The 14,904-nt window shown below is 35.4% G+C and overlaps 3 protein-coding genes across 3 annotated transcripts; 2 read left to right on the top strand and 1 right to left on the bottom strand.

Moving 5' to 3' along the window:
• The first annotated feature begins 7 nt into the window (after positions 1-7).
• LOC114544569 lies at positions 8-1,314 on the top strand. The gene is made up of 4 exons (XM_028563167.1): positions 8-88; positions 467-574; positions 670-704; positions 871-1,314. The coding sequence occupies exons 3-4, from the start codon at positions 687-689 to the stop codon at positions 1,312-1,314; spliced, it is 462 nt and encodes a 153-aa protein (XP_028418968.1). The 5' UTR covers positions 8-88; positions 467-574; positions 670-686.
• A 1,513-nt stretch (positions 1,315-2,827) lies between these two features.
• On the top strand, positions 2,828-3,838 carry LOC114544566. The gene is made up of 3 exons (XM_028563165.1): positions 2,828-3,401; positions 3,524-3,607; positions 3,714-3,838. Exons 1-3 carry the CDS (start codon positions 2,828-2,830, stop codon positions 3,836-3,838), a joined length of 783 nt encoding a protein of 260 aa, XP_028418966.1.
• Positions 3,839-7,792: 3,954 nt separating this feature from the next.
• On the bottom strand, positions 7,793-12,145 carry LOC114544567. The gene is made up of 8 exons (XM_028563166.1): positions 11,573-12,145; positions 10,526-10,714; positions 10,038-10,182; positions 9,553-9,660; positions 9,418-9,452; positions 8,759-9,251; positions 8,197-8,338; positions 7,793-8,072 (listed from the first exon to the last, which is right to left on the bottom strand). Exons 1-8 carry the CDS (start codon positions 11,888-11,890, stop codon positions 7,793-7,795), a joined length of 1,710 nt encoding a protein of 569 aa, XP_028418967.1. The 5' UTR covers positions 11,891-12,145.
• Positions 12,146-14,904: the final 2,759 nt, after the last annotated feature.

Genomic DNA, 14,904 nt, shown 5'->3' on the forward strand with positions numbered 1-14,904 from the left:
AATTGGGTGTATCAATGTTCATGTAATCCTGCCAGGAGTAAAATAATAAACTCACTTCACATCAGTATTAAAGAACATTACAATCAACGTAAGTGCTTATTTGGTCTGACGTGATTGAAAGTGACCTGAAATTGACTCTAAATACCCTTACAACTTAGTGCCACTTATTAGTATGTAGTTATGAAGTTGTTTGGGTGAAGTGAAAGTTTGATCTCAGGTTTGAACTTCAAACACATCTATTAAATGTTTCATTGGCATGGATTAGTGAAATATAATTTACTTTTTGAAGAGCTCACTTGTTGAACGAATATGAGCAAATAGTTCAGATCCAGGGAATAAAATTATGACAAACCATTATAAACTCTTAACTTTTATCCTATTCAAATATACTCTCATTAAAACATTAATTATTAGCATATACTTTAGGAACTATTAACCATTTTTTTCTTAATTTACTAAATGATAGAACTATTGGCTGACAATCCAGCATGTGTACATTGCTTGGTGACTGAGCGTATTTTAGACAGCCTTGAATGTTTTAATGGCAGTCTTCCATTTCCTATTGATCCAGAAGGTACAGTATATATATAAATATATAAAAAATGTTTAAATGTGGCATTGTTAAAGCTAATTCTAGCATATCTATTTTTTAACATTAACTCTGTTTAGAAAGTGACCCTTCATCAATGGACCATGACTATCTTGTGAGTATGGCTTAAATTTCATGCAAATTTACTTATTAAGGCTTTCATTGTTGAGAATTATTGATACAGCTTTGCTAGCATTTTAAATTGGCCTTAACTGGTCACATAATTTTGCTGTTTTGCTAGGTGTCCTTTGTCTATAAATGCTTTTTATTTCGTTCGTCAGGAACATTACCAGTCTTACAACGTTTTCCATTTGCCGTCAGTTGAAGTAGTTTGCGTATATGCTGAGCGTGATTACGGGTTTGTTGGCATAGATCATAAGGGTTTCAAGTGCTCCACATGCAATTATGATACACATGCTTGTAGTCACATCAAATTTCTGGAAGAAAAACTCAGTCAGGATGATGTTGATTTGCCTGACATTGTGTATGAAATGTATCACCAAGCAAAAAAGCAGCGGAAAGTTAATTGGAAACCTTATTGCCTATCCGATAAATCCATACAGTTCCAGCCACCAGTACACCTTCAACAGATATTTGGTAGTTCGTTTTACCAATCCCTACCACAGGAAAATGGAACATTGCATGTTGTCCCACGTAGTAGCGGAGTATGTGAAAGTTGCGGTTCCACTGGAGTTTGCAAAACCCTGTCGAAGAAAATTGGATAGAGAAACTTCTTCTCCTTTATACAATGAATAAAGTTTATCCGTGCACCAGTATGTATGCTCCCACCCTACTTCACTTTTGTTTGCATACACTGTACATGTATGTTATGTTTGTATGTTTGTATGTTTATTGTATTCAAATCATTTCCGAAGAGAGTGTTTTACGCAAACTTAAGTAGCCAACATGCAACGGCTCTTTTGTTGGTGTAAATTTTATTTTTTAAAATCTTTGGCTTAAATTTCATGCAAATCTACTTATCAAGGCTTTCAGGGTTGATAAATTATTGATACAGTTACTGTATGCTACACAATTAATCAGCTATTATTCAAAGGCTTTGAGACGTTGGGGGGGGGGGGCATTTGCCCCAATTCTCCTGCTTTCCCTTGTGTTCGCCGCTGGTGTTTGAAAAGCTATACTATGCATGGGTTTTCAATGTATTTGCCATACCGGCGTTTCTCTTTGTTTCAGTATTTTATTCAAGATGTTCAAATGATGATTGTGAGAACAAATTGATGGTTGGTGGTGAAGAAATTGGAGTCATCAACATGAAAAATTATTTGATTGCCCACGAAGTTCTTAGAGACTATATGTATCACTTCTTGTATGCAAGGTTTGCCGACATACTATACAGTAACGATGCTGTTCAATGTTCCTCTTATCTAAATGAAATGACTGCATTTTGTTAACGTGATCAAATAAATCCGTTGTGTTTCATTTTTTTGCTACTGCTTTAGTTGTAGTTTGTACGCCTATTTTGAAGTGTGGACCTCTCGGATGCAGGATGCTGATCCATCTCTTTGTGAATACCCATCATATAACCAACTACGTTATGCTTGGTATTCATATCTGAAGTTGTTGGACATTGATTACTCCGATGGGAGTTGTTGCCCAGTGTGTGGTCCTACGCCTGAAACAGTTGTGTGTGATGCCACCACAGTTTCGTTTCGACGTAAGATGGTACTACAAGAGAACATTGTCAACCCAACTGCCGAAAACATACACGAAGGAAGATAAGTATTTTATCTTTCACTTACACGTAGATAAAGGTAAATTTTAAAAAGAAAAAATGAGAATGGTTTCAAAAAATACAGTTCACTGTAGGAAATAACTTTAAAATCTACGATAAAACGTGGGACGAAACGTTTAAGTTCTTTTTTATAATTTAATGTGGTAGAATTGTCTACAGTGCTCGTGCTTTAAATAATTTACCGAAACTGACATCTACGATTTATATTTGCACATTTTAATACCTCGACGAGCTACTCTTGCGTGTATGTCTTAAAACGTTTACGCGCAGTTTTGTTATATCGTGATTCCTATTTCATACGGTCATCCTTTATTTCTGTGTAGAAAATAGAACAATACTGTATGAAGTAGCATAAAAATTTTATATTTATTCATATAATTTTTTTTACCTTCTATACTAGTTACAGAAGCCGTGTAATGATACCGACCAAAGCGTGCCGAATGCTTCTTCATCAGTTTATTTCTAGAGGCCAATTATCGACGACTGAAATGGAGAGCCTTCGTGAAATGTTACTTACCGCCTGTCCGTCTATTATTCCGTTTTTGGATTGGTTGACACGTGCTTATGACGATGTCAGTGAATCTCCACGTTCAGTTAAGATTCTTGTTAAGGCATTTGCCGCGAGTTCATCTGTATGTGGTTTTGTTCATCCATCTGAGACACTTCACACATTGTTGAACGAGATCGTTGGAGGACTCATTATCTCGCAGCATCCAAGCAAATTAGAATTACTGCAAGAAGAGTGCCCGTTGCTGTTCAATGCCTTTTCAGATATTGAGGAATCAACCTTCCCTAGAAGTTGGTACCCTATTTTAACGGATCTGATTAAGAAATCCTCGGAGCCATTTTCCACTGCGTCTTCATCATCACCACCACCTGTTTCTTCGGAACAACCATCAGGGCATCCACAAGAAATCGCATTCTTCCCTAATCTTCCAATTATTCGATCCAGAGGAGTGTATGCAGCAGATAAATACAGGAGAAGAGAGGATATCTGCACCAAGAATCATCCATCACATTCTTTGTTTTTACCTGGACTTTTCACCATTTTCTGTCCACATGGTAAATCATATAATTTTGTATTGCGTATTTTAACATTAAAACAACTTACTACTGTAGTAAGTGTGTATATAGTTGTGTAGATACATTTACGTACAATTTATCCTCTTTTTTTATTATTTCAGGAATAAACTATGGATTTGAAGTCATGCAAACCCGAGAATCTCCAAATGTTCCTTTCACGATATTTCGTACTCGTTTCCAGAATGGTTAGTCTTATCCAAATTAGTGATCCAAAAATCCGGGTTATAACAGAAAGTAATATGAGGAAGCAATCACGACAAACACCCTGACAAATAGGTCTTTAATTTTTAGCACCCAAAGTTATTGTGTACGACAACGCCTGCAATCTACACAGCTATTGCCTCAACAGGGACCCAGATTACTTCAAAAAAAAAGTTTTTGGTCGATCGTTTTCACTGGAAGAATCATCGCGGTAAAATATTTTCAATTTATACGGTGTTTTCACATGGGTAGGCATTACTGAACACAATATAATTTTAAATATTTATTACGTCGCAGGTTGCTCTGAAGGATACAATATTGGTTCTTACCCTCAGTATGCAATGCTGAACAGTGAAGTGAATGAACAGGCGAACGCAACCTTAAAGCGTCTTCGAAATCAGCTGTCTTACATGACGCAGGATAACTTTGTCAGTCATTGCAAATTTCATTTCTGGTTTAGAAAACAAAGCTATCCAACGCCTAATGTCAACCACGTAGTACGTATATTACGTGTCATTGAAACATCAACACTATCAATGATGATATATTGAAAGTTTTTCTCTGATAACTTTCATTTGTCTGAGGTTTTAAATGGTTAAGAAATGGTAGCATGGTTGCCGTGTACAGGTTCAATTCCTGTATGCCATTAACCTAAAGTAAGCATACAGTACATTCCACCATGCATAGGTTATCACTAAGCAGGTTATGACAAATCATGTAAAAATTTTCTCAATATTAAGCTTAACGAAAGGTCCCAATTATTGATGTCTATAACCTTATAATTCCATGCCTTGGTTATCATGTCAAAAATTTTGTCAACATAACCACGTTTCTTCTTTTTACAAAAGTTTAAGTCAGAAATATCATACACCTGCAAAGGCTGCGATGGTTGATGTCTATAATCTTATATAACCATGCCGTGGTTATCATGTCAAAAATTTTGTCAACATAACCACGTTTCTTCTTTTTACAAAAGTTTAAGTCAGAAATATCATACACCTGCAAAGGCTGCGATGGTTGATGTCTATGTATAACGTGGTTATGTTGACAAAATTTTTGACATGATAACCACGGCATGGTTATATAAGATTATAGACATCAACCATCGCAGCCTTTGCAGGTGTATGATATTTCTGACTTAAACTTTTGTAAAAAGAAGAAACGTGGTTATGTTGACAAAATTTTTGACATGATAACCACGGCATGGTTATATAAGATTATAGACATCAACCATCGCAGCCTTTGCAGGTGTATGATATTTCTGACTTAAACTTTTGTAAAAAGAAGAAACGTGGTTATGTTGACAAAATTTTTGACATGATAACCACGGCATGGTTAATAAGATTATAGACATCAACCATCGCAGCCTTTGCAGGTGTATGATATTTCTGACTTAAACTTTTGTAAAAAGAAGAAACGTGGTTATGTTGACAAAATTTTTGACATGATAACCACGGCATGGTTATATAAGATTATAGACATCAACCATCGCAGCCTTTGCAGGTGTATGATATTTCTGACTTAAACTTTTGTAAAAAAAGAAACGTGGTTATGTTGACAAAATTTTTGACATGATAACCACGGCATGGTTATATAAGATTATAGACATCAACCATCGCAGCCTTTGCAGGTGTATGATATTTCTGACTTAAACTTTTGTAAAAAGAAGAAACGTGGTTATGTTGACAAAATTTTTGACATGATAACCACGGCATGGTTATATAAGATTAGACATCAACCATCGCAGCCTTTGCAGGTGTATGATATTTCTGACTTAAACTTTTGTAAAAAGAAGAAACGTGGTTATGTTGACAAAATTTTTGACATGATAACCACGGCATGGTTATATAAGATTATAGACATCAACCATCGCAGCCTTTGCAGGTGTATGATATTTCTGACTTAAACTTTTGTAAAAAGAAGAAACGTGGTTATGTTGACAAAATTTTTGACATGATAACCAAGGCATGGTTATATAAGATTATAGACATCAACCATCGCAGCCTTTGCAGGTGTATGATATTTTGACTTAAACTTTTGTAAAAGAAGAAACGTGGTTATGTTGACAAAATTTTGACATGATAACCAAGGCATGGAATTATAAGGTTATAGACATCAATTGGGACCTTTCGTTAAGCTTAATATTGAGAAAATTTTTACATGATTTGTCATAACCTGCTTAGTGATAACCTATGCATGGTGGAATGTACTGTATGCTTACTTTAGGTTAATGGCATACAGGAATTGAACCTGTACACGGCAACCATGCTACCATTTCTTAACCATTTAAAACCTCAGACAAATGAAAGTTATCAGAGAAAAACTTTCAATATATCATCATTGATAGTGTTGATGTTTCAATGACACGTAATATACGTACTACGTGGTTGACATTAGGCGTTGGATAGCTTGTTGTTTCTAAACCAGAAATGAAATTTGCAATGACTGACAAAGTTATCCTGCGTCATGTAAGACAGCTGATTTCGAAGACGCTTTAAGGTTGCGTTCGCCTGTTCATTCACTTCACTGTTCAGCATTGCATACTGAGGGTAAGAACCAATATTGTATCCTTCAGAGCAACCTGCGACGTAATAAATATTTAAAATTATACTTGTGTTCAGTAATGCCTACCCATGTGAAAACACCGTATAAATTGAAAATATTTTACCGCGATGATTCTTCCAGTGAAAACGATCGACCAAAAACTTTGTTTTTTTGAAGTAATCTGGGTCCCTGTTGAGGCAATAGCTGTGTAGATTGCAGGCGTTGTCGTACACAATAACTTTGGGTGCTAAAAATTAAAGACCTATTTGTCAGGGTGTTTGTCGTGATTGCTTCCTCATATTACTTTCTGTTATAACCCGGATTTTTGGATCACTAATTTGGATAAGACTAACCATTCTGGAAACGAGTACGAAATATCGTGAAAGGAACATTTGGAGATTCTCGGGTTTGCATGACTTCAAATCCATAGTTTATTCCTGAAATAATAAAAAAAGAGGATAAATTGTACGTAAATGTATCTACACAACTATATACACACTTACTACAGTAGTAAGTTGTTTTAATGTTAAAATACGCAATACAAAATTATATGATTTACCATGTGGACAGAAAATGGTGAAAAGTCCAGGTAAAAACAAAGAATGTGATGGATGATTCTTGGTGCAGATATCCTCTCTTCTCCTGTATTTATCTGCTGCATACACTCCTCTGGATCGAATAATTGGAAGATTAGGGAAGAATGCGATTTCTTGTGGATGCCCTGATGGTTGTTCCGAAGAAACAGGTGGTGGTGATGATGAAGACGCAGTGGAAAATGGCTCCGAGGATTTCTTAATCAGATCCGTTAAAATAGGGTACCAACTTCTAGGGAAGGTTGATTCCTCAATATCTGAAAAGGCATTGAACAGCAACGGGCACTCTTCTTGCAGTAATTCTAATTTGCTTGGATGCTGCGAGATAATGAGTCCTCCAACGATCTCGTTCAACAATGTGTGAAGTGTCTCAGATGGATGAACAAAACCACATACAGATGAACTCGCGGCAAATGCCTTAACAAGAATCTTAACTGAACGTGGAGATTCACTGACATCGTCATAAGCACGTGTCAACCAATCCAAAAACGGAATAATAGACGGACAGGCGGTAAGTAACATTTCACGAAGGCTCTCCATTTCAGTCGTCGATAATTGGCCTCTAGAAATAAACTGATGAAGAAGCATTCGGCACGCTTTGGTCGGTATCATTACACGGCTTCTGTAACTAGTATAGAAGGTAAAAAAAATTATATGAATAAATATAAAATTTTTATGCTACTTCATACAGTATTGTTCTATTTTCTACACAGAAATAAAGGATGACCGTATGAAATAGGAATCACGATATAACAAAACTGCGCGTAAACGTTTTAAGACATACACGCAAGAGTAGCTCGTCGAGGTATTAAAATGTGCAAATATAAATCGTAGATGTCAGTTTCGGTAAATTATTTAAAGCACGAGCACTGTAGACAATTCTACCACATTAAATTATAAAAAAGAACTTAAACGTTTCGTCCCACGTTTTATCGTAGATTTTAAAGTTATTTCCTACAGTGGAACCATTTTGAAACATTTTTTTCTTTTTAAAATTTACCTTTATCTACGTGTAAGTGAAAGATAAAATACTTATCTTCCTTCGTGTATGTTTTCGGCAGTTGGGTTGACAATGTTCTCTTGTAGTACCATCTTACGTCGAAACGAAACTGTGGTGGCATCACACACAACTGTTTCAGGCGTAGGACCACACACTGGGCAACAACTCCCATCGGAGTAATCAATGTCCAACAACTTCAGATATGAATACCAAGCATAACGTAGTTGGTTATATGATGGGTATTCACAAAGAGATGGATCAGCATCCTGCATCCGAGAGGTCCACACTTCAAAATAGGCGTACAAACTACAACTAAAGCAGTAGCAAAAAAATGAAACACAACGGATTTATTTGATCACGTTAACAAAATGCAGTCATTTCATTTAGATAAGAGGAACATTGAACAGCATCGTTACTGTATAGTATGTCGGCAAACCTTGCATACAAGAAGTGATACATATAGTCTCTAAGAACTTCGTGGGCAATCAAATAATTTTTCATGTTGATGACTCCAATTTCTTCACCACCAACCATCAATTTGTTCTCACAATCATCATTTGAACATCTTGAATAAAATACTGAAACAAAGAGAAACGCCGGTATGGCAAATACATTGAAAACCCATGCATAGTATAGCTTTTCAAACACCAGCGGCGAACACAAGGGAAAGCAGGAGAATTGGGGCAAATGCCCCCCCCCCCAACGTCTCAAAGCCTTTGAATAATAGCTGATTAATTGTGTAGCATACAGTAACTGTATCAATAATTTATCAACCCTGAAAGCCTTGATAAGTAGATTTGCATGAAATTTAAGCCAAAGATTTTAAAAAATAAAATTTACACCAACAAAAGAGCCGTTGCATGTTGGCTACTTAAGTTTGCGTAAAACACTCTCTTCGGAAATGATTTGAATACAATAAACATACAAACATACAAACATACAAACATACATGTACAGTGTATGCAAACAAAAGTGAAGTAGGGTGGGAGCATACATACTGGTGCACGGATAAACTTTATTCATTGTATAAAGGAGAAGAAGTTTCTCTATCCAATTTTCTTCGACAGGGTTTTGCAAACTCCAGTAGGAACCGCAACTTTCACATACTCCGCTACTACGTGGGACAACATGCAATGTTCCATTTTCCTGTGGTAGGGATTGGTAAAACGAACTACCAAATATCTGTTGAAGGTGTACTGGTGGCTGGAACTGTATGGATTTATCGGATAGGCAATAAGGTTTCCAATTAACTTTCCGCTGCTTTTTTGCTTGGTGATACATTTCATACACAATGTCAGGCAAATCAACATCATCCTGACTGAGTTTTTCTTCCAGAAATTTGATGTGACTACAAGCATGTGTATCATAATTGCATGTGGAGCACTTGAAACCCTTATGATCTATGCCAACAAACCCGTAATCACGCTCAGCATATACGCAAACTACTTCAACTGACGGCAAATGGAAAACGTTGTAAGACTGGTAATGTTCCTGACGAACGAAATAAAAAGCATTTATAGACAAAGGACACCTAGCAAAACAGCAAAATTATGTGACCAGTTAAGGCCAATTTAAAATGCTAGCAAAGCTGTATCAATAATTCTCAACAATGAAAGCCTTAATAAGTAAATTTGCATGAAATTTAAGCCATACTCACAAGATAGTCATGGTCCATTGATGAAGGGTCACTTTCTAAACAGAGTTAATGTTAAAAAATAGATATGCTAGAATTAGCTTTAACAATGCCACATTTAAACATAATTTTATATATATATTTATATATATACTGTACCTTCTGGATCAATAGGAAATGGAAGACTGCCATTAAAACATTCAAGGCTGTCTAAAATACGCTCAGTCACCAAGCAATGTACACATGCTGGATTGTCAGCCAATAGTTCTATCATTTAGTAAATTAAGAAAAAATGGTTAATAGTTCCTAAAGTATATGCTAATAATTAATGTTTTAATGAGAGTATATTTGAATAGGATAAAAGTTAAGAGTTTATAATGGTTTGTCATAATTTTATTCCCTGGATCTGAACTATTTGCTCATATTCGTTCAACAAGTGAGCTCTTCAAAAAGTAAATTATATTTCACTAATCCATGCCAATGAAACATTTAATAGATGTGTTTGAAGTTCAAACCTGAGATCAAACTTTCACTTCACCCAAACAACTTCATAACTACATACTAATAAGTGGCACTAAGTTGTAAGGGTATTTAGAGTCAATTTCAGGTCACTTTCAATCACGTCAGACCAAATAAGCACTTACGTTGATTGTAATGTTCTTTAATACTGATGTGAAGTGAGTTTATTATTTTACTCCTGGCAGGATTACATGAACATTGATACACCCAATTCACAGTTCCATTGATGAAATGGTGCAAACTTCTCCGAATTAAAAGAAAATCTTTACTCTAGAAATAGAGAAATATAATTAACGTCACAATCATGCTATAGAAGATTTGCCCATTTTACCCCATTTTTTCCAGAAAGAGCACACAGGCTAAAAAAAATGCATGCAAACATCTTTTGTCTGGCACCTCTTTTCACGATATTACTGTAAGGAAATCAACTTAATCATACATCAAGTTTATGTTATAGATTGATGACAGCTTTTCCACACTAGTTCCTACACGAAGGCCCTTAGGTCAAAATGTTGAGATGTTTTCTTATCTGTTTTAGGCATTTAACTAAAGAACCAATTGTACAACAATTGCTTATATATTATATATATTATTATATAATATAATACAGTACCTTTAACTGTCTTAATAACTCATCATAGTCTTGAAGTACAAAAGCAGTTAGCATTGTATTGACAGGTAGTAAAGCATTTGATCTACATACTTCAACAACATAAGTATCCTGGTGACTTATTTGACAAACAACTGCTTGTGAAGTATCCATGGGTTGAGAGTAGTGTAATAAATCACTTGAAGTGATATCCTATAAAAATATTTAATAAATATCCTTATGAAAGAATAAAGAACCACATGCATTAAAAAAATTTTCAATAACATGGTAAATATACTGTATTTCCCCAACATTGGGTACCAATATGTAATAATTTTTCATTTATTCAGTACGTTCTCCTATAATTTCTGCGTAGTTGCAAAACATAACCCTAAAATTTCCTGCAAGAAAATAAAACTTGCAGTCTGGTAAAGTGAGGGGGAACATGTTACGAAGTGTCTATATGACCGGCAGCTGGACAATGTTTTGAAGAAACTAAGTGACCGGCAGTCTATAATATTGAACTTTTTTGTATAAAACAAGCCCCAAACCAATCCCAAATTTTAACCCTAACCATAAATCTAACCCTAAAGCTAACCTAAGTTTAGAATGAGAAATTCACTCAGAAAAAATAGTTTGAAAATTTTCTTAATAAAAATATCTGAACAGGGTTCAAACCCAGACCATACGCATGCGAAGCAAGCACAATGACCACTACGCCACGAGAACCAACCGTCGCTAAAAGCATTCGTAAAAATGAATCAAATAGTGAAAAAATTTTGAAGCACAAAACTACTGACCGACTGGCAGTAATATAGACACTTTGAAAATGTTAAATGCAATGGAAATAAGAGTTTTTTAGGCTGATTAAAGTATCAAAATTGCTATCAAGCACACCCTAAGTGCACTAAAATTTTCCTCATCAAAAATCTCGGGTGCGGCGTTGGCCAACTCTGCAATGTGGGATTGATTATTTGATTTGTGATCGATAATATAGCCTGCCCTGGAGTTTGCTGAACATTTGTACATGTAAATACTACGTGTTTGTGAAGTACTCGTTGTAATTAATACCTCAAGCGTGTCGGTAACATCAGCATAGGTATTTTGGTGGTCACGGACGATTTTGTCAATATTTTGATCACAACCTGCTACAATAGCTTCCTTTTCAGTAGTCTCAACATCTAAATCGCTGGGTTCGTTTACTTCACTCAGTTCACTGTATAAATTTAAAACGACTTTTGCTTTCGTTCTTCTCTTATACTTGGGTTTATCTCTTTTTTTGTATTTTAGCCTTGGCAAACTATCCAAATCGTATCTCCCTTTCTTTTCTCCCAAAACCTTTACTTTAATGTTGTCAATATTCACCCTTGAACTGGCATTGTCCGCCATATTGCTTTAGACAGACGGCGCGTAACTAAGAAGGGCTCTGGGTATGAGAATGAGTCGTGGTTATTTCTGTGGTTATGAACACAAATTGTGACGCCTCAATAACTGAACTCACGCATGCAATGAGCAGGAAAGATCGAATTCGCACTGCGAAATTGTTGATCGGATGACGCAGGACAGGCACGTCAAAAATGACTAATCATGTGTTATGAAATGAATTGAATTCACTTCAATTCTTTACACCCCGTCTTAAAGCCAATAATTCCAGCCTCGTACCCAGGCGCTTTAATAATAATATATAATGTTTGCATTCAGTTATTGTATAGAGGTCAGTTGAATAAAGGCGAACGCGTGGGGGTGCTTGGGGTGGATACAATAACTGAATGCAACATTAGATATTTTATTACTAAAGCGCCTGGGTACGAGGCTGCTGTTATTCCCTATTCGTTTGATTAGACAGTCTACTGTTTTTTTCTTCGTTTGAAGCAAGTTTAGCTAATACACTCTACAGTATCACACTGTGCCATAAAATGGTAAGTATGAGAATGTTAAATACTTTGTTATACTTATATCCAATATTATGGATAGACCAATATTAATATCCAATTCGTATTAATATTCAATAGACAACAGACACAGTGGGTTTTCTATAATAGTTCTTATTTTTTTGGCTCAGGTTTTCAAAAAAAAGAATTTGAAAGACAATTAGATAAGTTAATTTTAGCGATGGTGCAGTGCGAGGGTGACAGGACTGAAGGATGGCGAAAGCCTCACGGATTTTGGGGAAAGTGGCCATTAAATGTGGATACGGAAACACGGATAAAACGCGTAAAGCAATGTATAGGCTTTGGCGAAGAAATGCGTGCAACATAAGGGAAAAGTTTCAAGCCTTTGTAGCATCTACAAATGAAGCCGAGGTAAGATTTCATCCCTGATTTCATGCCGTTTCAGTATATCTTGTAATACGTAATTTCAACATAATATAACATCATTTAGTTTTAACATCATTTATCATAATGAGTTTTGTACTGACATATTTAATATAATATAACAACATAATAAATTTTAGCATAATTTGTATTTTCCAGTCAATTTGAATGGGCAATGAACTACGTTTTGGACAGTTTTGCTAGTTTTACTGTTTTTTCGTTTTCAATTTACCTTATTCTGCGTGTTGTATCAAGATCGTACTCTGTTGTATTCAAGAATGAGCAAAAATATCTTCAAAGTTCATTTGTCAAGAATGTTAAGAAACATGATTTGCGGAGAGATATGGGGTCTTATGAAACTTATCAAGCTGAATTAAGCTCCAGATACAGAAATAGGATATACGCTGTTGTATCGTTCAAGTCTCTGATCACTCTCAGTCGCAACTATAAAAAACAGTCTACTTTTGTTAGCTAAAAAGTATCCTGTCCTTCAAGCCAGGTCTAAAAGCTATTACAATGCTCATATTTCTTGTATAAAAAGGGAATTTATTGTCAATCATGAAGAAACATTTGATCCAGAACTAAGATTTGTGAATACAAGTAATTGGAAACTGGTGCTAGAAGAAGAATTAATGGTAAATAATGAAAGATCAGATGTTGAACTCTTTTGGAATGCCATTGTTCTACGAGAACAATATGAGCCAAGAGACAAAATGTACATTAATACTTTGTTGTTTCTATTTGATCCTGTTATCATTGATCGGATCTCCATCGTAAAGTTCACGCAGGAATTTATCACCACGTTATGTCAACTTGTTAACTGTGACATTCATATTAATACCACAAGAACATCACATTTACCTGTCCCAACGGAAGATTACTTAAGACAGCCATTTTTATTGAGGATATTTTCATTGTTAAAAGAAATCATCATGGGTTATGCTTGTAGTCGGGTTTCTAGCCAGCGGAAAGATAGCCAATGCAAATTACGATCTAAGCCTTTAATAGTTATGAGAAGTCTATCAGAGGAAGATACTGCTCGGCTGCTAGGATATTGTAGCAAATTTAACTGTTCTTTGACAGCATTATTCATTGCAGCATGGTCCAGTGTTATGTCTGGTCGTGTCAGTAGTAGTAAAGCTTTATGTCATAAAAAACCAATATCTATAGTTGTAGACTATCGACCGTTGATGGAAACTGATTTGTCACAGGCATATATCATTAGCAATTGCAGCTCATCTTTGCAACTTCAGTTATTATCTGATCAAAAGAAAAAAATAAGGCATTTTGGATCAAGTGTTAGATATTATGAGGATCTGTTGCAGTCAGTCATAAGGAAAAAGAAACACTTAGATTTGATATGGCTGCATAAGTATCAAAGGGAATGTTTTGGCAGATTTTCACCTTTGGAAATTGCAGACATTGGAAGCTTTTGTTTCAATGAAACATGGCCGTTTTCTCTGCATGATATTTATATTGGTGCAAAAACCACATCAACTGTAAACTTGACTTTATTACTTTTGAATAACAAGTTATATTGTGGAATGCATCTAAACTCACATTTTAGTGGTTGTGCAAATTTGCTAGATGCTTTGTTTGCTAGAATAGTACAGAAAATGTCATTGGGAATTTCACATGGTAGTGATTTGGTTAACACATCAAAGAACGCACACTGGAGCAAAACTTATGAATGTGATATTTGTAAGAAGAGATTTTCACATGGTAGTAATTTGTTTAGCCATCAAAGAACACACACTGGAGAGAGAGACCATATGAATGTGATTAAGAAGAGAACTTTTCAACTGTTTCCTAAAGTTATCTTAAGTTCTTCTGTGTAAATAGCATTAAATACTGCATTTTATTGATATTTTTGGAATTATTGTACTAATTTTTGATATAAAGCTGGTTAAAATCTTACTGACAATTTTTTTGATGATGAAAGTCTTTGTCTACAAATTCCCCCTTACCTCCCCAGAGAGTATAATCCCCCACCTCCTGAGAGAGTATAGTCCCTTACATCCCCAGAGAGTATAATCCCCCACCTCCCCATAGAGTATAATCCCTTACCCCACCTTGAAAGTCATAGAG

The sequence above is a fragment of the Dendronephthya gigantea genome, unplaced genomic scaffold, assembly GCF_004324835.1.
Source record: "Dendronephthya gigantea isolate DGI-Jeju-01 unplaced genomic scaffold, DenGig_1.0 000845F, whole genome shotgun sequence".
Classification (NCBI taxonomy): Eukaryota; Metazoa; Cnidaria; class Anthozoa; order Malacalcyonacea; family Nephtheidae; genus Dendronephthya; species Dendronephthya gigantea.